This window comes from Sphaerodactylus townsendi, linkage group LG02 (genome assembly GCF_021028975.2).
Source record: "Sphaerodactylus townsendi isolate TG3544 linkage group LG02, MPM_Stown_v2.3, whole genome shotgun sequence".
NCBI classification, from domain to species: Eukaryota; Metazoa; Chordata; class Lepidosauria; order Squamata; family Sphaerodactylidae; genus Sphaerodactylus; species Sphaerodactylus townsendi.
Window position 1 is genome coordinate 119,581,407 of NC_059426.1, and position 25,257 is coordinate 119,606,663.

A 25,257-nucleotide genomic window follows, 5' to 3' on the forward strand; every position below is an offset into this window, starting at 1 on the left:
TGAAAACAATCAAAGGTTCATCCTTTCGCAAGCAGGCACTCATCAGGGGGCTTATGCAGCCACACTGAATTCTGAACCTGGGGAGATGGCAAGCTTTGTTGCTGCTGAACCCAGACTTTGTGGATGTGACTCTTGACTGATGGTCTTGGGCACTTCCCTGCTTGGAGATGGCTGTAAAAAAAGCCTGTCAACTGCTTCTTTCTAAACATCCTAACAGTGATACTCAGTTGGAATATTTTGTCCTCCCAGCTCAGCACTAAACTTGGTAGAGTTGTATATGTGCGTTTTAAATTTATTTATCTGCTTGGTAAGCAGATTGCTTCCACTATTTTGTTATCATACCTGCGAGACTGCCTTACTCCATATGTCCTGGGTCGACCCCTCCATTCGGCAGAGGCGAATTTACTGGTGGTCCCCTGTCCCTCTATGATGCAGTTGGCCTCTACCCAGGCCAGGGCCTTTACGGGTCTGGCCCCTGCCTGGTGGAACACTCTTCCTCCTGCTGTTTGGGCCCTGCAGGACCTTGGGGAGTTCCGCAGGGCCTGTAAAACTGAGCTGTTTCACTGGGCTTTTGGGGAGGCTGGCTGCTGAATCCGCCCCTCTTTCTTGCTTTATGTACCATCTGCTTACTTGAACATCAGCCGGTCCCCTCCTGGGATATAATACCGGACGTCATCTATTTAGTTAATTATGGATGGGTTATTACTGCTACTGTTTTAATTGTATTGTATTGTATTTATTGTTTTAATTGGGATTATTCGATTTGTGTCTTTTTAATTACATTGTATTGGTTGTCGTGTTTGTACACCGCCCTGAGCCCTTTGGGGGTAGGGCGGTTTACTAAATCGAATAAATGAATAAATGAATAAATGAATACATACATACATACATACATACATACATACATACATACATACATACATACATACATACATACATACAGATGTTTAGACCTTGTTTTTCTCTTCAGTTAAGAGTAAGACTCAAAGTGGCTTACAACACCGTTCTCCCCGCCTCTGTTTTTTTAATTTATGCAACAACGACCCTGTGACATACATTAGAGAGAGTATGATAGGCTCAAGGTCACTCATTGACCTTCCATGACAGAGTGGGGATTTCAACCTGTCTTTCAGATTCTTGTCCATCCCTCTAACCACCACACTACATCACACCACACCACACCACACCACACAAGCTCTCTTAGTAGTTTGCTACTGTCGGTAACAGAAGAGAACAGATACTGTTGTCAGCTCAAGTGCTGAAGAGATAGGTGTTAATTTACATTCAGGGGGCAAACAGATTATGGAGGAACTCCTTAAGAGTCCAGAGATATAGGGATCCAAAAGTGGATTTCAGAAAAAGAGAACAAGTATATGCCTTTAACCAAGATTGCCAGTAAGGTTGCCAGCTCTGGATTGGGAAATTCGTAGAGATTTGGGGGGTGGAGCCTAGGGAATAGCCTCAGTGAGGTATAATGCCATATAGTCCACCTCTCAAAGCAACGTTTTTATCCAGGGGAACTGATATCTGTAACCTGGATACCTGCTGTAATTTGGGAGATTTTCAGCAACCACCTGGAGAATGGTAACCTTAGTTATCAGCCCCCCACCCCATATTGGGAAGGAGGGTCTCCTGCTCCCGTTTCTTGTCACTGTTCAGAGTGGAGGCATGATAAAAAAAAATTAAAATGGCAATTGGGCCAACGATGTGACATTACTTCTGGCAAGAACCTGAAAGTGACATCATACCTGTCTAGAAATTGCCAGAAATTCTCTCCTAAGGTTAAATGTCACTTCTGGGTTTTCTGGAATTGGCACTGTACCATCACTAATGGCCTGTTCCTACATGTCCCCAGCCCCCTCCCCAACTCTGACTGGTTGCCAAACAGTTGGACCAGGAGGACAGCAAGCTAAAATCAAAGCACAAATCAAAGCAGAGGCAGGAATGACCATCTATTGACCAACCTGATGTGAAAGACAGGGCTCTTTCCCCCAAATTTGCCAACCCCTCTTTACCAAAAGGCTGTCAAAAGCTGCTAATCAGGAGTGTTGGAATGTTCAGAGGAAGATGGGAGGGGAATAGAAGGGGAAAAAATTAGGTGAACTGCAATTTCTTCATGTAGGATTTAGAATATTAACAGAGAGGTTAGAAAAAGCTCTGTCTCATAATCTATCTATCTATCTATCTATCTATCTATCTATCTATCTATCTATCTATCTATCTATCTATCTATCTATCTATCTATCTATCTATCTATCTATCTATCTATCTATCTATCTATCTATCTATCTATCTATCTATCTCTATCTATCTATCTATCTATTCATCTTATCCTATCTATCTATCTATATCTATCTATCCTATCTATCTATCTATCTATATCCTATCTATCTATATCTATTCAGACTTTTATACTCGCCCCTATCCCCCCTAGAGGGCCTTCTAAGTGATTATGTACAACATATAAAATACAATATAAAATAAGTAACCATTTAAAGCAGCGATAAAAATATCAGTTCCTATTCCAATGATATAAAAAGCTCAGCAAATTAAACTTGAGTCAAAAGTATGGATAATCACCCTAAAATATTGGCTGCATATGCACTACCAAGCCAAACCTGACTCTATAATATACTCAATGTTATTGGACACCTACCAATCCACCTGGTATTTACCGAATAACAAAGAAAATCTCCTCAACTGAAATTTTGGCCAGTCACTAAATATCTTTCTGGCCTCTTGCTTATTTGAATTTACCCCAAGGTGATCTATGTTGGAGGCAATCATCAATTTTTTGAAAAGTCAATCATACTCTTCCACAAAGAAAATATTTGGGTTTTATTAATTTTTATTTGTTTTTAAATATAACTAATCTCTGCTTCCTTGCTGATCCTGGTTTCAAGCCTGACTGCTGTGCTTTCCTGAGCTCATCTTGTTTTCTAGAGAAATAAAGATAGCCCTGAAATAGAAATCATGAGGGATAGACGAATGCCTTCAAACAGAATCTGAACTAAACAATAATGAATTTGGTATGTGCCAAGAATCTTTAAAGCAACTTATGTTAGTAGAATCAGTCAACAAATAGGTAACCCTGTAAGTAATTTTAGACTTACAATAGATAGTACAGGTGGGTGGGAGGGAAGCATAAGCAACCACTGTTATGAGCTGGTGATCCCAGCCATATTGGAGTCTGCCTTTCCATGGCTGTTTTTGCCTTGCATACAGCCTGATCACGTGTGGGTGTGGGCTGGCTTTAGGGCAGTGGCTGACAGAAATCAGCTTTAGGGTATTTAGGAGGGGCTCCCCATTGCCTATGGCTGATTGCTGGCCTGCAGGGAGCCCGGAAGGCGGGGCACTGTGGTGGGTGGCCCAAGCGGGTGCGGTTGCCGTCCACTGCAGAGCCCTGCCCCCCGCAAGCTGACTCCTGCTCTTCCCAGGCCTTGGGGAAGGCAAAACCCAGTCTGCAGGGAGCCTGGTGGGGTGCTGCTGCCGCATCCCTGCAGGCTGGCAAGGGGATGGGGCGCCAAGGCATGCGGCAGGGGCACATGCTGTTTTGTTATGTGTGGGGGAGCGCCCAGTGCATGGTGAAACGGTGTGCACCCGGGGACATGGGATGCCCCCTGTCCCCATAAGCTCTACCCCACTGGCCATGGCTTTAAAATTCCCACTCAGCCTTCAATTGTATCTGGGCATATGGCTCCCAACCTCCAAGTAGGGCTTGGAATCTCCAGACAGCAGATCTCTTAGACTACAGAGGTCCATTCCCCTGGGAGAAAGGGAAGCTTTGGTCTCCATTGCCTAACATCCCTTCTGAGCTCTGCAGTCTTCCACCCTCTCCAAAATTCACCATTCCCAGACTTCACCTCCAAATATCCAGAATTTCCCAAACTGGATTTCATCTCAGACCCAAACTAGACATGATGATGAGAAAGCTCATCACTGACCCCCTTTCACTCACCATTTTGTCATCTTAACTGGCCAAGCAAAACCCTAACACATATTGTGGGGAATAGTGTGGGGGTTGAGTTCTTAAAATGTGTTTGCCCCATAAGGTATTTGCAATATGAATTACTCCCAGCCTGTTGGGATAAAAGCGATGAATTAAATCATTCCTTTTCCAGAATCTAGTCAAAATCAGAGCTCCTCACAGCTCCAATTTAAAGTAAAAAAAATAATAGGCAGGAATTCACTCAAAGATTTCCCATGGTCGTATCTATTTTGGCCCTTATTTTGTCTGATATAACCTCATGATAACCCTCCTTCCCATTCTAGGCTCCTTGCAGGAAAGGCAGATTACAAGTGTGATAAAATAAATCAAAGATGAAGGAGTCATGGCCCCATGAGGAGAAGGTATAAAGAACTGGATGTGAATCACTGCTTGGTTATAAGGCAGTCATAGCTCACAACTTTAGACTTTAACCCATAACTTTCTGGCATCTGAAGCCAGAAAGGTTGTATTGTGTAAGGAGAAATTAAAGCACATATTATCCCCTCTTACAGCAAAAAGGGGGAAAAAATCCAAATCCCTTCAGAATATTAGGAGTAAAAACAATAAGCTGTTCACATCTCTTATCCTCCCACATTCAGAAGTTTTAAAATGTTTCTATTATCCTCTGCTGAACTGTCAGATGTGGAACAGCCATTTGGAAAATAAGCTATTTTTAAATGTATTGAACTGGTTTGGGGGGGAGACTTTGGGATGCATAGAGCTGGAAGAAAAGAACTGTATTCTGTGTTATCTGGTGAATCAAAATAGGATGAATCCTCATAGCTGCTCATTGGGGAGTATTTCATACCCTTATTTCCTCCTCTCTTCAGTGTGGGTGAGTGAGCAGTTAACAGGAGGTTCAAACATGGCTTTTCCTGCCATTTTCCTGCCATTTAACTTTTTTTTCATTTGCATACATTGTTTTCTTTTAGTTCTTCCTGGTAAAGCTTTTATTAATATGGCATCAATCACACTTTCAGTACACTGTGGTATTTTCCGCTTGGGAACAATAGCTGTGTAGTTTCCCTGTTGCAGCTGTGGGTGCTGTTACCAAGAACTCCTTCCCAGAGGTGTTCTATCAACCCCAACTCCACCTTGGCTTGTATGTACATTGTGACAGCCATTTTAGCAGTCACTTTGGAGAAAGTAAGACAATGGCTCTCCTTAGTCAGGCTAATGAGTGGACAAAATCTATGTCTGCCCTTTGCTATTGGGTCTGCCAGTGTAATTTCATCAGCAAATGCAGGTCCTCCTGAGTGCATAATCCATCATTACTATCACGCCTCCAGGTGGGCTGGATCATGATTATTGATTCTGTCTGAGTGTCTCCTAGGCATGGGCCTTCATCCTACCAGACCCTTTTGCACACTCAGATTGACTGCATGCATTGACCTTTCATTACCCCACTGGAAAGCCAGTAAATCTCTAATCCTGAACTCACCTCACATTCCCGTAATTGTTCCCTGGGCATAAGTGATGGTTTCTGGATTATCATCCTTTAGTTAACCATATCCAGCCTGGCAAACACTGAGGATAGTTAAACCCTTTCTCTTTCACCAGTCTGGGATTTCTCATATCTTTTCTCTCAAACCTCTCTCTGCATTCCCCTTCCTTATTTTTTTTCACTCTCCCACTTTCCTCCTGCTCCTTGTGACCCTTGTGCATTTTCCCAGTTGTGCATTTTCCCAGTTGTGCATTTTCCCAGTTGGCTTGTGGGTTGACTTCGTCTTCCACTCCTTCCATTAAGCTTTTCATGCACACACCCTATTGGACATAACCATTTTACTATGCTTAGGCTTTTTCTGCCATTTTTCAACCCCTATAACCTAATTTCAATTCAATTCCTTTTTCAATTCCTATTACCCAATATTTCTCCAAATAAATCTAAACCTTGTATTGGAAAAGATCTGGTTGTTTTGTGGTTACTGGTAGCTTAATAGAGGCACTTCAAGCTTGCTTGCTTACTATCCAGGTAAAGGTTGCTAAACCACATTTCTGCTCCTTCAGTTGGTGAGTGTCTTAGTTTTCCAAGCTAGCCAGTTTATGAAAGCAGGAAGACACTAAGCTTAATTTCCCCAAACTGGTCACAGTTCCGTGCAAGTGACTTGAACCCAAGTTGGAGTCTACTTATATCTAATGATATGAATGAAAGGGATCACATATGGTAGTACTACTGATATAATCCAGTGGCAGTTGGGCTTCCATATGACAGGTTTCTCCATTTTTCCTGCCTCCGATTCCAGGAAGTCTATAATCCTTTTCCTTGCAGAGATATGCATGCCATTCATCTTATATCTCAACAACAAAAGGGACTAATGACTTTTTTAAAAAAATGAAATCTGTGAATGCAGAGAGCCTGATTCACAGATAATGATGGAATAATGATATTAAATTGATAATTGAACAAACAAAATTTTAAAAGCTCTGGTGGTGGGGTAAGAAAAGTGGCTACTGTGAGGCCAGGGCAGGGGAATATGGCTTCTGTGTGGATGGGACTGGGAAATTTTGAATTTTCCCACTCACAGTGTCACCACCAAGGCATTGGTATGATTTTTCCATAAAACTTCAAAGCAAATCAGATATGAGAAAAATCAGAGGAAAGCCAACGAAACCCCATGAAGTGCAGGAATGTGCCACAATGCTGTGGGAAACCATGGAGGGAGGAAACTTGCTACCAAACAGCATTGAACCTGGGGCAAATAACCCATGTAGAAACAACCTTTTTGCTTTTATTTAATTAACCACACAAATTTCAACATAGGATAAGGAGAAAGTGGTCCTTGCACTTAAAGAAATAGAAATAATTCAAATGATATCATTTTCTAACGGCTCAGTAGAAGATGAATTCAATTATTATGAAATTACTATAGTAATTTCAGAGAAGTTGCTTTGTTAATCTGTTGTGCAAAACAAAACAAATGTCCAGTGACATCTTTCAAACTAACATTTGTTTCAATATGAGCTTCTATGGGTGAGAGGACATTTTTTCAAATAGAGGAGTTGTTTGAAACTTCAATGACCTGGTGACTTACTGATAGTCACTTCCTTTCCAAAAAGTGGTAGGAAGAAAGCCACCTCATGAGAGGAACACTTTAATTGATATTGACTGGCCTTCTTCTTATAGCTTATGTTGTTTTTGATTTAAAAAAAAATAAATGCAAAAGCTTACTACATGCTCTAAATCAGTGGTTCTCAACCATCTTAGTGCCGCGACCCTTTAGCACAGTTCCTCATGTTGTGGTGTCCCCCAACCCTAATATTTATCCATTTTACAGATGGAGAACACTGATGCAGAGAGTCTTAGGTGACCCCTGTGAAAGGGTCGTTCGACCCCCAAAGGGGTCCCGACCCCCAGGTTGAGAACCACTGCTCTAAATTGGAGTGTGAAAACTTTTAAAAAACTCATTTGCCTTCAGAATCCAGAGCCTGAATAAAAGGGATATATGTTAAGCATACATATTTTGAAATAAACCCAGCTCCCTCTCTCCTCATAAGGCATGGATTCCAGACCTTTTACCATTTTGGTTGCCCTTTACTGGATCCATTACAGCTTGTCAATATCCTTCTTAAAATGGAATGCCCAGAACTGTACGCAACATTCCAAGTCAGGTCTTACCAATGAAGAATAGAATTATAGAGTTGGAAGAGACCACAAGGGCCATCAAGTCCAACCCCCTGCAATGCAGGAACACGTAATCAAAGCACTCCTGACAGAGAGGTACAATTACATCCCTCGATCTTAACACTATACTCCTATTGATACAGCCCAAAATCGCATTGGCTTTCTTGGCCGCTGCATTACACTGTTGATTCATGTTTAGTTTGTGGTCTAAGACTCCCACATCCCTTTCACATGTAGTGTTGCCAAGCCAGGTATCACCCATCCTATATCTGTGCCTTTCATTTTTTCTGCCTAAGTGTTGAAATATCTCTGCTGAAATTCATTTTGTTCATTTTGGCCCAACTCTTTAATCTGTCCAGGTCATTTTAAATTCTGACTCTAGCCAATCTCTGAAATACAACAAGAAACGTCTAATTTTTTTCTATGGCAAGAACAACAAGTTACCACTGGTCTATAAAGCTGTTTTCCCAGACACTATCCTCTTCTAGTAAAACACTGAAGTCATCACTTTATCATTGCAACTATTCTATAGCCAATGGTTGTATGTGCATATATGCCCAACAAAGCCCTCTTCCTCATAGGGCTGACCTTTGTCTTTCTTTTAGGTATCTAGGCCACCACAAGCAGAAAAAAGTGGCCTGCGGGGTTTCGATGAGAAGGCTTATGTGTCTTCCAAGTTGCTGAAGGCTGGAGAAGACCCTTACAGGCAGCATGCATTCAACCAGCTGGAAAGTGACAAACTGAGCAGTGATCGACCCATTCGGGACACCAGGCACTACAGGTACCATGTCATACCCATGTTTTCTGCAACAATTGTCTTGTGTTGGAGTACCTTTGCCAGTCGCTGAAACATAACATGGAAAGAGAAATGGTGTTTTTGGATGTTTCCTAACATGCAAATAAGGCTAAGTCCCTAGAAATGTGGTGATGAAATTATAATGAAATTATTCCCTGTTTCTAACAGGTTCCTGTTGCAGTGTTAAAGTTGAATGTTATCAGTTATTGGTGCCCACTTTTGCCATATCCAAGTGTAACATCTCTCTTCCTTGGGGTGGCATTTGTCAACACTAGATGTGATATTTCTAAGACTGAGAAGCATGTTAACTTTTGACCGTGCATGTGGAATATTGTAATCTCAAAATACAGTGTGTTAAATACAAAAGCTGGTTTGTCTCTTGCAATGCAGCTGTGGCCATGACACTTTTTTTAATCACTGTAAGGCAGATTTTTCCACCTTTCTTTTTGGTTCCCTCAGGTAGTGTGATGGTTTCAGGCTGTAGTTCTAATATTGTCCCACTCTACGGTTTAGAATGCCTTTTTCTTTTCAAACCAATGTCCCTGAAAATGGCACAGAAGAACTGAGGCAGGATCAAACAAATTTAAAGGAAAATTTATTTAATGAAGATGGAATTACGAATCAGCAGCTAGAAATTAGGCTGGGATAAACTATGTACAATCTTAGGTTCTGTCACAGGTACATGATTTTATCAAGCTTTCTAGGTTTCTCAGATGTTATATTTCATATAAAAGTACAGTTTTGTCTTGAGTTACGCTTAGGTGTTATTGGCTTATGGATTCAAAAGACTGAGGTTCCAACAGGCTAGTATCCCTTCTCATAGTATATACAGCTTCACCACTGTTAGAAACCCATTCAAAGAAATCTCCCTTGTAAGATAATTTAAGCAGATCACTAATACACCAGGCAGGTATTCTCTCTTGAGTATAATTTCCTTTCTAACTGGCTTAGGAATTCTTCTTCTGTCTACCAGAAGATAGAACCTCAACCTTTATTTATGATTACAGTAATAAGTCTCTGTCTACTATTCCACCTCTACCTTGACCAATAAACGTTCAGTTCTTTTGTCTGTTTATTTCTGGCTCAGTATACATTGAAACACACCAAATTTCAAATTGGATTCACTTTGACTGAAATTCTCTCAGAGTAGATTTTCATACACAGTTAAGGGACTTGATCCTAACACGAAGAAATCCAAATCCAAAAGATGTTCAATCATTTCCTTTTCAGAGAGATTGTTAGTCAGCTGGTTTCTCCACCAATCAGAGTGGAGGTCAGTTTATCCCATCAGAATGCTGTTCAGCTCCCATGAAGTTTTCCTCTTGCGCTCTGTGTCTGCATTCTGTTTTTGACTGCACTTCTAAACTTTATTTATCTGTGCAGTCTGTCATGGCAGCTTTTGATTGTCAGTTTAGATGTGTATTTCCTGACAGTATGTAGTGTATGAAGGGACATCATTGTATTTCTCTGGTATTTGGACATAAACTCTATGGTAGAAGCTATTTTTGTCAAAGTACCTATGCTTCTTGGGTCCGGCCAGGGTCACAGAACATGTGACAGGCTAGTAGATGACCAAGGCAGGCAGTCAGCAGTTGTGCAGGTCCAGAAAGTCTGCTTGCACTGATAGGTCATCTGGCTGTGATTGTTTACCTCAGCTGTTTCTAGAGCCTCCAGTGTTTGGTTTATTTCTTCTGCTCCTCCATGGGCCTCTTGTGCTTAGAAAGCTGAATCATGACAATACCAGTGTCCCATGTTGCTGATGACATGATGATTTTGGTTTCACATGCTGGAAATGATGTCACTGCATTGCTGGCAACACCAGCCTTTCACTGTTGGTAAGCCCCCATCAACCAGTTAATTCCCTGGGCAGGTGTAGGGCCTAGGGAAGGGATATCCTCTGCTCCCAGTGGGGCAGCCCTAAGGCTCACCCTCTATGTGGCTTGTACTTCTTCCTCGATGAATCTCACCCCCAAAACATAACATCAGTCATAGTGTTTCTCCAATTCAGTGGATTAGGAGATGCTTCAGAAAAAGCCAGGAGGCCTCAAAACTGTGTGTTTGAAGGGAACATCTATTTGGAAAAAACTTCCACCCTCATAGGAGGATGCTTGACTTGGAACCTCTGAACATTTTGTGGAACTTCCCAATATTTTGTGATTGGGCCAAGCTAAATTGTGGTAGTGCTCAGCCCAGCACATGTTGTCAATATTCTAGAAGTGCCCAAGGATTCAGCATGTTTGGAGAATCCTAATTAAGTCCTGTATCCCTGTCTTTTCTTCTGCTGAAAAATTTCCAGTGCTATTAAGTAGTTCTCTGAAGTTCCTTGCTGATTTCAGCTTTTGTTGTCTTGTGGATGATTGAGTCAAGACACCTCAAACATCACTGGTAGGAGCATTATTTACATATTACAAGCTGAAATTCAGTAAACACACATCCTTGTCTTTAGTCCACAGCCTAAAACGCTGTGCACAAGATAATTTTTTAAACCAACAAATATGTAATTATTGTTATACATTTGTATGCACATCTTGCCTCAAATGTCCTGTTCTGTTGTGGGAAGGTGCATTTTTGTTCCAGATTAGCTATATTTTGTACTCTGGACAAGAGGCTACTGTTAAGATAAAATACAGACAAACAGAATGGTTTCAGGCTGTGCAGTCTGGCAGGTTGTCCTTAGAATATGGTGTCAGCAAATAAAAGAGGAGGAGGCATCCATGTTTTCTAGCGAAGATGGAATGAGAACTGTAAGTAGTGAGGGCCTACCTAAGGGGGCGCCCCTCCCTTTCCACCCTACTGACCCAGGAGTGCTCTCCTTTTCTCTCTGGCTGGGCAGCCAACAGGTAGTTGAGGCCAGATGTTGAAAACATCTGCACATCATGGATGCTGCCTAGGAACTTTGCCACAAGATTCATGAAAATGCCCTGGTGGTCACAGGAAATTTCGACATTTATGCTGTATAACCAATAGCTGTTGAGGTTACCTGCAGCTCCTCTCAGGGGGTGATGAGGGCAATGTGGGTGCAGTCCACAGCTCCCACTACAATGAGAAAGCCTGTGACTGCTGCATACCTTCCCAGATGGGTGTGATCTCTGTCTCTTCTGTGGGCAAGTGAACGTGCTCCTGTAAGTTGGCCAGTTTGTTATCCAGGAAGCTGTGCAGACAGCAGCTTGGTGAGGACTGGGATACCTCGAGAACCTCATCCGCAACCCTTTTGAAAGATCCAGTTGCCAATAACCTTAGACGGAACAGGACCTTCTGTAGGACAGGGATGGTCTAGAGATCTTGGTCTCGGAGAGCTAGCCTGAGCTCCTTACACAGGGCCTGAATGGCTGCTTTGTACTGATGGAAACAATCCAGGCAGGTGCTGTTTGACAGATGGAGCTTGCAGTGGCGTAGTGGTTAAGTGCAGGTGCATTCTAATCTGGAGCAGCCAGGTTTGATTTCCTGCTCTGCCGCTTGAGCTGTGGAGGCTTATCTGGAGAATTCAGATTAGCTTGTGTACTCCCACACATGCCAGCTGGGTGACCTTGGGCTAGTCACAGCTTTTTGGAGTTCTCTCAGTAGAAAACCCAAACAACCAGTTGAATTCAGCCATGAAAGTCTTTGACAATACTTTCAATATTTTTTAATCTAGGGAGCCCAGATTCTCCCTTTAAATCCACTCAGAAGGGGGTGGATTTAAAGGGAGAATCTGGGGAAAATTTGAGGGTGCCTGTCAGGGGAGCAATATTTAAGTTAGCAGTTCCAAAATTTCAGGCTATCTTCAGGAGACTTTTCTTCTGATACCACCTAGGTTTATTAAAGTTTGGTTCAGGGGATCCAAAGTTATGGACCCTCAAAAGGGTAGCCCCATCTACTATTAGTTCCCATTGGAAACAATGGGGGATGGGGAACCCCATTTGGGGGTTCATAACTTTAGACCCCCTGAACCAAACGTCACCAAACCTGGATGGTATCATCAGGAGCATCACCTGATGATAGCCTGAAATTTTGGTGCTGCTAGCCTAAAAACTGTGCCCCTGCTGGCCGACAAAGTAAAAACATTAACAAATATAAAAAAGACAAATGAACCCAAATGTTTTGGTGCCCCCCACGTGATCAAATGGTGGGTACCTGGGACATTTGTCCCCACATGTCCCTGTGGTAGCTACGCCCCAGTGCGCAGTAGCCATTTTCCCTACTTCTTACTCCACAGAGACCATTTCTTTCCAGAGCCACTTGGCTTTTTTTGGGTTGTTGTTTTAAATCAGTAATGGAGTATCATGTAATTATAGGTGAATTCAGAGATTGTTTTAATGATCTACCAGGCCACAGCCACGCACCTTGGAAAACCCACAAGAACCAACATTGAAAGTGATGCTGTTTCAGCGTGGATTCTCCCTTTATAGGGGATTTAAAAGGAGAAACTGGGCTCCCTAGTTTAAACAACATTGAAAATGATGCTGTTTCGGGGTGGATTCCTGGGTGTGCAGATTTGTGAGTTGGGGAATATTCTATAATGTGATGGTGACTTTGAGATGATATGGTGCAAAAAATAATTCTTTTGTTGTGGGGGGGTGGCCGCTCATATGGGGGAGAGGGGCAGAAAACTCAGATTTTGCCTTGGGCTCCATTTTTCCTAGCTACGTCTCTGGGAGAGAGCTATGTATGTTTTGCTGGAAGTGTGTGTGGGGGTGATTTGTGAGAGATGATGCTGACATTTGTTTGGTAAGTGTTTTGCTGGGGGTGATTTGTGAGAGATTTACATGCTTAATACCCACTTGCACTGGCTTGGAGCTGTTTCTCAGGCTAACAACCTATCTCATAGGGTTGGTGTGAGGACAAAATTAGGAAAAAGAGATGGTGGGGAGAGAGCCATGTATGTTTTGCTGGGGTTGGGAGGTGTTTTGTGAGCTGGTGCAAAAAATCATTGTTTGGTCGTGGTGGGGGAGGGTGGCCAGTCAGACTGGAAGCAGGGCGCCAAACTCAGGTTTTGTCCCCGGCCTCCAGTTTTCCTAGATACACCTCTGTAAGCCAGCGATGTTAGTGGAAAGCATCTCAGCATTTACCTGTTCACACTTATTTAAGTGCATCAAGAGATAAAGTTGTATGAAAAGCGTTAGATAAGACTCAAAGACTTTGTGCTGTAGCTTAGCTTTATTATCACTAGGCTTCTGTTCAAAGCAATTGAGTTGGCAGGTCTGTCTAGCAATAAACCAAGAGCAGCACATGACGGCTTTGACAATACAGGAATGGCAGAAAGATATCTGGAGACTATACATTAGAGGGGGAAAAGTTCCAAGTGTTACTGTCTCTGAAGTTATTAATGTCAAATCTATGCTGACCCTCAACCAGAGGCGGAGTGAGGGGAAACCGTGTCTGGGGCACGCACACACCCTGTGTCCCTGCTGTGGCATTGCCTATCTCCACCCACCCATGCCCCAGAATGCTCCCGGAACACCCTGCCCCCTCGACAGCCCAACCATGCCTCCACTGCTGATCCGCCCAGGGCATCCCACCCCCCTTCCCGTGGGCTAGGATTGCCAGGACTCTCCCCTTTCCCACCAGCCACGGCAGGAGATGGGGAGGTGGGGTTGCCAGATCCAGGTTGGGAAGCTCCTAGAAATGTGGGGATGGAGCCTGGGGAGGACAGGAACCTCAGTGGAGTATAATGCCATATGTAACGAACTTGCCCCACCCTGAAGGGGCTAAGAATTGCAGCAGACTGTGTGTGTAGGGAAGGCCTTGTAACAGCCACAGAAAAGGAAAAAAAAGGCTCCCACAAGGAGAGAACCGATGTTAGATTGGCTGAAAAAGGAGTCCAGTAACGTTTTGGCAAGGGCTAGGGGGGAGCCAATTAGGGCTTACAGCACTGAGAGTGGGAGTTCAGTGCTGTTCTGGGTCGGTCAGGGAGCAGAACAGAGTCTGGCAGAGAGGAGTCTGTCAGTTCTTGAAGAAAAAATTCTATCTATGCAGAGTTGGCTGGCAGAAGTCCAGTCCCTATCTAAGCAAGTGTATGCTTGACAGAGAGAGGAGGCCCTGGACTGGGAGTGCAGATTGAAGTGCCCCTTGGGAGCTTGGAACGGTTTTTTTAAAACTGCTTAGACCCTGCTCCCAGATCTCTGCCTTGCCCTGTGTGTATCACCAGAGTCTACCAGTCTAGGAGAAATGATCCAGAGGCAGTGAAACCATGTAATAGGACTAATTAGGAGAGAGGGAGGCCAAGTGTGCCATGAATCTCCTGGAGCTTGGACTGTGTGTGCTTAGGTGTGATCAGTAGGTATTACAGAGCCAAGTGAGGAATGAGTGCTCTGTGTGCGTAAGGGAATCATTGTAAGTTCAAAGCTAAATCTTATACAGAGACACCTGCATTAGTAATACAGTGTGCATATGAGTCCTAGGAAGTAACATCTTAAGACAAACTGATTCTAGAAACCAACAAAGGCATTAAACCTCTCGGATTTACCTGAAGAAGCCTTTGTGAAAACCAACTTGAAATAAGCGTTTTTAGTTTTGTTCATTATAAAAACCTCTCCAGTCTTTTATTTGTCTGTGTGTCGGTGTTCCCCAGTCAGGGTGGTGGCCGTGTGGAAAATCAGGATTGAGTGGGCTATATAGAGGAAAAATATTATTGGTGGCAGCGCAGAAAGTAGAACTTATATATAAGTGGCTTTCGTTACACCATACTAGAGTCTAACCTCCAAAGTATCCATTTTCTTCAGGGAAACTGATCTCTGTAGTCTGGAAATGAGCTGTAATTCCAGGGGATCCCCAGGTCCCATTGGGCCCTCATCCAGTGATGGGCAGCAAATGTCATAGCACAAAAAATGATTCAAAGAAGCCTTCTGGTTACTTCCAGACAAGTGAGGAGCCTCGTTTATTTGAAAGATCAGCAAGACAGAAAATTGGGAACAAGCTGAATTGGATCTGGGTGGGTTTTGCAGATAACTGAAACCTGGTCTTGGCAGAGATATAAGCTGAAGGACAAAGGACAAATAATTCCTGGCTCATAGCATATGGCCTGTGTGAGCCATGCCAGAGGAATCAGTACCTGCTCAGGATGTCCTTGGTGCTCTTCACCTGTTTTACATCTGTACCTGTATTAAATTTGTACTAAGGCCTTGGTAAGGTTTTAGAACAAATAATCTGTCCATTCAACAGCATTTAGAAAAGACAGCTGTGATTACTAGGAGCCATCACAGGTTCCTCAAGATAAAGTCAGACTAACCTTATCTCCTTTTTCGAGAGAGTTACTACTTTGTCGGATCAGGGGAATATGATGGTGATAGTTTATCTTGATTTCAGTAAGGTTTTTGATAAGGTTCCACTGATATTCTTGTTCATGAATGAGTAAAACTGTAGTTTGGATCCTACTACCATTAGGTAGATGTGTAGCTGGCTAATAGATTGCACAAAGAGTGCTTGTTAATGGTTCCTCATTGTCTTGGAGAAGAATGTCAAGTGGAGCGTCTCAGAGGTCTGTCCTGGGCCCTGTGTTGTTCAACATCTTTATAAATGATTTGGATGAAAGAATAAAGAGGATGCTCATTAAATTTGCAGAAGATATTAAATTGAGAATGGTAGAAAATACAGTAGAAAAAGGAATTAAGATTCAAGATGGTCTTGATAGACTGGAAAACTGGGCTAAAACTAACAAAATGAATTTCAACAGATATAAATGTAAAGTTAGGTAGAAAAAAATCAAATGCAAAATTATAGGATAGGGGAGACTTTGTTAGCAGTAGCACATGTGAAAAGGATCTAGGCATCCTAGTAGACTATACACTGAACTTGCATCAGCAGTATGATGTGGTCCACTGGTGGAATCCAAAAATTTTAATAACAGGTTCCGTTGGTGGTGGGATTCAAACAGTGGCGCCGCCGCACACACGCACCTCCAGTCCCTATTGGGCAGGGAGGTTACTTTAGTAACCCCTTCTCGGCACTCAGAAAAAATTAGTAACCACTTCTAGAGAAGTGGTGAGAACTGGTTGGATCCCACCTTTGATGTGGTCGCTAAAAAGGCAAATGTGATTTTGGCCACATTCACAGAAGTTTAAGGTCCAGATCACATGAAGTGATAGTATGGTTTTACTCTGCTCTGGTTAGACCTCATTGGAGAACTGGTTTCAGTTTTGGGCAGCACAGTTTAAGAAGGATGATGACAAACAGGAACATATCCAGAGGAGGGCATCAAAGATGGTGAGGGATCTGGTGATTGTGACCTATGAGGAAAGGTTGAAGAAACTGAGTATGTTTAGCTTGAAGAGGAGACAATTATATTTATTTATTTATTATTTTATTTTATATTTATACCCCGCCCTCCCCAACAGGGCTCATATCATAGTCATCTTCAAATATTTGAAGGGCTATGATACAGAGGATGCAGTGAAATGGTTTTCTGTTGTCCCAGAAGGCCATACAAGAACCAACGGATTGAAACTAAATCAAAAGAGTTTTCAGCTAAACATTAGAAAGAAATTCCCTGAAGTCAGAGCAGTTCCTCAGTGGAACAGGCTTCTTTGGGAGATGGTGGGCTGTCTTTCTTGGGTGGGCTGTCTTTCTTTAAGTTGGCTAGATGCAGAGGTGGGATCCAGCCGGTTCTCACAGGTTCCCGAGAGTGGGTTACTAATTATTTGTGTGTGCCTGGGCTGTAATCTGGAGAGCTGTGTTTGATTCCCCACTTTCTCTGTCCCACCTGCTGCCCCATAAGGTGTTTGTTGTGGTGAGAGGAAAAGGGGGGGGGTGTTTGTTAGCTGTTTGGAGACTCCTTAAAGGTAATGTGCAAATCCAAACTGCACTTCTATCCCTAAAATCTTGTTTGCAATTGTGAATGGCCTTGATTGGGGGGGGGGATGGGGGACATGAAGCACCTGGCTTCTTAACTTTTGCTGTGGGGCTGGGCTGTAATCTGGAGAGCTGAGTTTGATTCCCCACTTTCTCTGCCCCACCTGCTGCCCCACAAGGTGTTTGTTGTGGGGAGAGGAAAGGGGGGGGGGCGTTTGTTAGCTGTTTGGAGACTCCTCAAAGCAAACTGCACCTGGGGTGCACGTGCCCTCTGCGATCCTTACACCAAAGCCCTTAGGGAATGCCCCCCCTCCCGGAATGCCAGCCCACGCCCCCGCTATTTCCCGCCCATTTCCATGTGTTAAAAGAGCACTGCCACTGTTTGAATCCCACCACCTTGGGAACCTGTTACTAAAATGTTTGGATCCCACCACTGGCTAGATGGCCATCTGACAGCTGTGCTGATTCTGTGAATTTTGGCAGATTGTGAAAGGGAGGGCAGGAAGAGATGAATCAGTGCTCAGTTTTGAAAACCCTTCTTATATGCCCAGGGAAATGCTGATCACCACTTTGGGGTCAGGAAGGAATTTTCCTCCAAGGCAGAATGGCCCAGGGATCCTTCCAATTGGCATATTGGAGTGGGGGTAGGGTAGCTGTGAATTTCCTGCATTGAGCAGGAGGTTGGACTAGATGAGCCTTGGGGTCCCCATATGCTGTATATGCTGTTTTAAATCCCCATTGTGGGAGAAAAATTGGATTAAATATTTAAATAAATAAATTGCTAGCCTGGGAAAGTAGGAGCCTTCCATTGCCTGATATGGTGGGCAGACATATCTACCTACGTATTTATCTAGATAACCTTGGTCAGGACGCCAGAGTGCCATTGTTCTAGCTACTATTTAAACTAGCTAAAGATCAAGAAATGCCTTTTCCTGAGGGAACATCATATGTACAAAGTCTATGATTTCTCAGTAGTGTAGGGTCTTAATGGCATTTTAAAAAGGGTGGGGGGAGAAAGAAAATGTGAATTAGTGCAATAATATATGTAATATGCCCTGTGTCTGATCCTAGTTATTCCACTTACCCTTCATAGATGCTTCTTTATATGCTCAGTAATTGCAGTAACAGGCCTCCATCACAGTAATAAAATGCTGCATGAAAAAGATAGTTGTCACTTAGACCCATCATAAAACAACAGCAATGAACATTGGAATAAAAAATAGCTACCATTTAGTAATAACCATAAAGCAATAGTAATAAATGTTACAGTAATATATGGTAAAAATAAGTCATAGGCAAAATGGTTGGTTATCTTTCCTAGCCCTTAGGGAAAGAAATCGTGAAAGTAGCCTTGACCATCTAAATATACAGCCTTGGTACACTGTGCACCCCATTGCCCTCTTGCAGAAGCATCCCATATATTTCTTTGGCCCTGCCTTGTTGCAGGAACTCCCTGTTGGGACATTGTTCCATATATTGAACTGCAACATTTATTCTGCGTGGTTCCCATCACCTCTCTCTGTAGCAATTTTGCCATCTTATATCTTCCTCTACATTTTCAGGGTGTTTTTGAAAGTGGTACAAAGAACATCTTGGTGTAATGGTTAAGAGTGGCAAACTCTAATTGGGAGACCGGGTTTGTTTCCCCACTCTGCTATATGAACCTTGGGCTAGTCACAGTTCTTTGAAACTCCCTCAGCCCCACCTGCCTCACAAGGAGTCTGTTGTGGGGGGAAGGGGGAGAAAGGAAGGAGATTGTAAGCTGCCACTTTGAGAATCCTTATGGTAGAGAAAAGTGAAGCATAAAAACCAACTGTGATGCTAAGCTTGTATTCTTAAAAGTAAATTCCATTGATTTCCGCATGACTTACTCCTTGGTAAGTGGGTTTTGGATTGCAGCTGCACTGTTTTTGTTTGTTTTACTTATTTACAACATTTATTCTCTGCCTTTTCCTCCAATGAACACCTAAAGGAGCTTTTGTTATTCTACTGTCCTCCAGTTTCTCATCACAAGGACCCTATGAGGTAGTTGTGGATTTTCAGGGATATGTGGCCATGGTCTAGCAGTTTTTACTCCTAAACATTTTCCCATATCTATGACTGGCACCTTCAGTGGCCTGCCATGGTAAGATGTGTTTCACTCTGTGAAACAGTGTGGAGTTCTTGTGTGGTGGGGTATATATTTTGTCTACTTTACAAGGGGGAGGCACATTTGCATGTGTCTGGGTGGAATTCATTTACAGTTGCATTGCTGTTGCATATTGCAATAGCATTCAAATATGACTGTGAATGCAACAGCCATGCAACTGTGAATGAAACACTTCTTATTTTGACATGCCTCTGTAGATGCCAGCCGTATATGCAAGTGAAACATTAGGAGCAAAAACTACCAGACCGCAGTTCTACTGCCCAGAAAACCCACAACAGCCTGTTGATTGTGGCCATGAAAGTCTTCAACAACACATTAAATAGGATTTTGGTTGTAGATCCAGTCAGAAGTCTAAAAAAACAGAACTGGAGCCAAGCATACATGTTAACAGGAGAGAAGGTGCTGACCTCTCTATTCTTTCTAACTGCCCTCTTGTTGCCCCCTGCAGGGTCTTCTCTTCTTCTTTGTATACCAGACATTGCCTGTTCCAACAGAATCAACCAAGGGTGAAGGGAAAAGCACTCTTGGCTACTGTCAATACTTAGGAATCCAGGAACAGAGCATAGTACAAGAGTATGTCCAAGATATGGAACTATTTTTTCAAGGAAAATGTGATTCCATGTAAAATGGGGTTTCTCCCTTCTAGCCCATCCACCATCTCTCCCACCAGCATTGACCTGAATAGATCACTGATTTGCACCATCAGTTGTAACAATTAAATAGTTATTTGGTAGAGTAGCAATTCCCATTTCCTCTACTGGACATCCCCAAGAATGCTGTATTATTGCATTTAAGATCACCTCAGTAATTGGCCTATCTTCTGGAGCCTTGTTCCCAGATGCTCTTAGTCTGGTCCCCTCACATTTAAGGATACATCATCTCTATGAGGACTACCAAGGCCAATAACCATCCTCACTTAGTGCATGTTAGGACAGACATGCCCAACCAGGATATTGTGTCATTGTGCCCCTTGGCTGACTGCCTCCTATCTGGTGCTGAGGGGGTGTCCCAGCCACTGCCCCCCTGCTCAAAATCCTTGGTCCACCAAATCCCATCCAATTTTCCTGCCACACTCTGACCCATGGAAAAGCCTAATTTGCTGTTTTCATTCAAATTTTGGTAACCCTAGTTGTTAGCACATTGCTTAGTCAATGTCTCCTCATACTAATTATATTGGTCCACATTTTGCTTATTAGATGTCTCTTGATGTAGACTGTTACAGACCTATACTGTGTAATCCACTTCAAATCTTAATTACAATGGTGGACTATAAATACAGTAAATCATAATTAAACAAACGTAAAAAGAACTATCATACATTTAAGAAATGTGTCCTTTATAAGTAGGCAGATCTTTCTCTGAAGAAGAGGGGGGACTACAGAGTCCTGACTGAATGTTTGAGGAAAGGTGGTATATCATTTAGATGGGAAATTCCCGAAGGAATATCTTTTACCTTCAAAGGCAAAAAATCAGGATTTTGAAAATTCTGGAAGTAGAGGAATTTCTTTGCAAGTACGAAAAGGACTTTGACTTACCACAAGAAAAATAATCATGATGGATTATAAATTTTTATCCTGGAATGTTAATGGACTTAAATGGGTTGGCCAAAAGAAGGAAGATTTTTTTTTTAAAAAAAAAACAGAACTTGGATATAACATGCTTACAAAGACTCATATTAGAAAACATGACAGAAAATATTTGATAAGTTAGTTTTGGGGCCAAGAATTTGTTTCTGCTGATGCTAAGAAAAAACCCCACAATATTTGAGCCAAAATTGATATTTAAAAATGAAACAGGAAGGTTGTTGTTGGTCATAATTGCAGAACTTATAACTATTTTAGTTGGCATGTATTCTCCAAATGAAAATAAATTATAGTTTTACAAAGAACAAAGACTTTTAGATCTTGTGAAAATATATTAATGGGATATTTTAATGGAGTAACTTAGACTCTGTTGGATAGAAAATCGCCCAGCTGTATGCCGATGATGCAGTTATCCTCTCGAGGACCCCTATCAGCCTAAAAAGAGCTATGAACAAATTTACTCACTACTGCCAGCAAGAACATCTAGTAATAAATTTCAAAAAAACTAATATACTTGCATTTCGAAACCACCCTAGACACAGAAATTGGCAGCTTGCAGGCAACAAGATCGAACAGGTCCACAGCTTCAAATATTTAGGGGTGGTTCTTCAGGCTTCGGGCTCCAAATTTGCCCATCACACTCAAATGGCAAATGTTAGCGAGAGGTCAACAAATAGTATCCTAAAATTCTATCACGTAAGAGGAGGTTCCTGTGTTCCAGCAGCCCTGAAAGTGTTTAAAGTAAAAACAATCCCACAACTAATCTATGGATCCTTTCTAGGATCTTCCTCCTCCTCATTCGCTCCATTAGAAAGAGTGCAATCCAAGTTTTTAAGATCATTAGTACATGTTCCAAAAAATGTTTCCAACTCATGGATTAGGCTTGAAACCGGGATGTTAAAAGTTGAAGCCCTAATCAGCCTATCATCAATCAAAAAATGGCTTGGTTGCATTCATAACCCACAAGGCCTTCTCCCACTTGGGGTCCCTCAGGATAATTTTCAGTGCAGCTGGCACAAGAAAGTCCTACCCACCATACAAAAGGTAGGACTCTCTCCCAGCACAAGCTCCAATAGCTACTTAGGGGCTGATAGGGCTCCATGTACAGGACAAGCCAGAGGAGGTTTTTGACTGTTAGGAAACAAACAGATCTCCTGGGCACCTAAATGCAGTTGCACCGGAACACCTAAGATGGCAAATGTTTCTGGCATCCTATCATTTTCCTTGAGAAACAGTGTACTTGAAGAGCTTTCTCATTGGCCAGATGTAATTCCCTTCCCTCCTTGCTGTTATAGGGGAAATACAAGAAAATTTCTTATGAAAAGAGGCTCTGCCCCTGCCCTCTAGGCGAAATAGACACATTAGAACACATGTTATTTAGATGTCTCACTTCCGAAAAGCCCCGAAAGGAAATCCTCAGCCCAGCCATGATAGGTCTAATAGGCCTAAACTACAAAGATGTACTGGCCTACATATTGGCAGGTAGGGACCAGAAAATTAAACGGGCAACGGCCCGTTTTTGTTCTTTAATCTGCAAACACAATAAGAGACATCTGCTGGCTGAATAGTTAAGGGAAGGGAAGACTAAATTAATTGTGATCCTTAGAAGACATGGTTGGAGGCCTGAGTTTTTAGTAATGTCCCTATAGGTTTTAGCAAGACTGCACAGGCACTTTACAAGTGTATCTATACTAAATTTTTAATTTTTTGTCATAATTAATGTATTCTGCCTACTGCTTGCTTTTTTGCGAGTTGACCTTTTAGTAAATAGTCACTGACTGTGTATAAGTACAATAATAATTATATTAGTGTTGCAAATATTCCTTCTTGTAAATACCATAGATTATGTAATATTTTGAATAGTGCTTCTGGTACTCTTTTGTCTATATATATACTATGGCAGTGATGGCGAACCTTTTTGAGGCCGAGTGCCCAAACCGCAACTCAAAGCCCATTTATGTATCGCAAAGTGCCAATACAGCAATTTAACCTGAATACTGAGTTTTTGTTTAGAAAAACCAACTCCTTTGTTTTGTTAAGAAAAAAAACAACAATACCTAAAGTATTCATCAGAATGTTTCCCTTTCTAAGAGGACCATCATGGCTTATAAGATAACATAGAAAAGATTTTTTTTAAATAAAAGTGGTCCATGGCACTTTTTAATTGAATTTGAATAATTGAATCAGTTGAACTTAAGAGATAAATCATGATTAACACTTTGGACTTTGGGCAAGGTATTTCAGAACTCTATTCCTTTTTGAAATCAAAGGGCCTTTTCAGATGAATGCTTCTGCTATGTAGAAGGAATATGCAATCCAGGGGGCGGGGGGGGGGGAGTTTACCCATTAAAGTTTGCCATTTTGCAATTAAAATAAGATTTGCTGGGGAAAATCCATTCTTCTCTCCTCATGCTTTTTTTTACATTTGCCATTTGTTTTATTTAACATTCTATTAGTAACCTAAAGGGTGAGGGTGGCATTAACTATTCTTATTCTGTTTTATCCTCAAAACAACTGACTTGTGGGCTCTGAAAGCAGCTAAGCAACCTGCACAGAGTTTCCAGATGGCCCACAGCTATGTGAAAGATGGGAGTCCCTTATGTCTGTTTCTAGAGTTATGCTTGTTTAAGCATACATTGTTTGCTGGGAGATAATATGGGGGTCTCCAGCCATGTGCCTCTGCTGGCTTTCCAGGTCAAAGGGGCGTGGCTGGCTCTGCCGGAGCAGGCAGGGAGTGACCATCCTGCCGCCTCCTCTCCCCCCATGCAAGTCGAGGTGGGCCCTGCCGAGAGATGCCGCCGTCGCCTAAAGCACCATCGAGCCCCGGCAGCCCAACCGGCCAGCTTGCAACGCGCCTGGCTCGGGGTGCCGGCGAGGGTTGCTTTCTGGCGCTGATCACTGCTGGTGCCTGTGGGCATGACGGGCACTCTGAGGGGCAAGTGGGATCAGCTGCGCCAGGCAAAGGGCATGGAGCAGCCGGAGAACAGCGAGAGAAGCTTGGGGTGACCCTGCCGCCGCCGCCTCCTCTCCCCCCTCCTCTCCCCCCACAAGAGTCGAGCCGGGCCCTGCGTCGCCCTGCTGCCTCTGCCGCCTAAAGCACCCTCGTTGGTAGGCAGCCGGGCGGCCCGCCTTGCCGTTGCGCGCCTGGCTCAAAGCGCAGGCGGGGGTTGCTTTCTGGCGCTGATCGCCGCTGGTGCCTGCAGGCATGATGGGCACTCTGCGGGGCAAGTGGGATCAGCTGTGCAAGGCAAAGGGCATGGAGCAGCCGGAGAACAGCCTGGGAGAAGCAGGGGTGACCCTGCCGCCCGCCGCCCATCCTCTCCCCCCCTCCTCTCCCCCGATGGCAGGTCGGGCCGGGCGCTGTTGGCCCTGCTGCCTCTGCGCCCTAAAGCCGCCCTGTGAGCCCCAGGCAGCCCGGGCAGCGCCTGGTGCCTGCACCGCAGGCACTGAGCGGGCCCTCTGCAGGGCAAGTGGGATCAGCTTCACCTGAACAAGGGGGCATGGGGCAGCCGGAGGTCTGGGAGGAGCTTGGAGGGAGCTGCTGCAGCACAGCATGCACGCTTACTCCAGCTCTCCCGTCTTCTGCCAGCTCGGAGACCTCCATGTGCTCGCAGGCGGAGAAGGCGCCCGTGCTAGGGCGGAGGCACAGCTGCAGGAGGTTTATCTGGCTGAGAAGGTGATTTTTGGGAGCAAGTGATTCTGAAAGCTCCCATGGGGTGGTCTTGTGCGCGATGCACTAAATTTGGGTCATGTGGGGGCGAAAAATCCCCTGCCGCCCTCCCCCGCTGCGCCCCCCCTCCACACTTACTTTCTGAAATTGAGCAGGCTTCTTAAAGCTGTTTAGACACCTTGCCTTCGTCCCCTTGAACCGGCCCCAAGCTGGCTGTGAAGTGTCTAGGCGAGCGAGGGAGGTGGAAGAGGAACGCCCCAGAATGCAGAGCAAGAGGGGAAGCCCCAGAATGTTTAGACACCTTGCCTTCGTCCCTCACCAGACATTTGTTGGCCTTTGACTGGAGTAAGCGTGTCTGGGCGGCCAGCGAAGGAGGTGGAAGAGGAACGCCCCAGAATGCAGAGCAAGAGGAACGCCCCAGAATGCATTGCGGGAGGGGAAGCCCCAGAATGCATTGCCGGAGGGGAAGGCCCAGCCCAGAAGGCAAGTGAGTTTGCAGACGACTCGGCCTACGAGCTGCCTCTGGAGGGGGAAGGGGGAAGGGGGAGCTTCGGCACTCACGTGCCAGAGGGGAGGCCTCCGCGTGCCACCTCTGGCACGCGTGCCATAGGTTTGCCATCACGGTACTATGGTAACGGTATCTTAAAACTGATGTACCTTGATCTTGTACTACTGGTCACTGA

At 43.7% G+C, this 25,257-nt stretch overlaps 1 protein-coding gene across 1 annotated transcript in view; it reads left to right on the plus strand.

Annotated features, from left to right (window-relative positions):
* The window catches only part of GALNT16 (polypeptide N-acetylgalactosaminyltransferase 16), a 188,956-nt gene that overhangs the window by 95,822 nt on the left and 67,877 nt on the right, over window positions 1-25,257 (plus strand). The window contains exon 2 of the mRNA XM_048485048.1: window positions 8,216-8,391. Coding sequence (XP_048341005.1) covers window positions 8,216-8,391 — 176 coding nt within the window. The remainder of the gene's footprint in view (window positions 1-8,215; window positions 8,392-25,257) is intronic.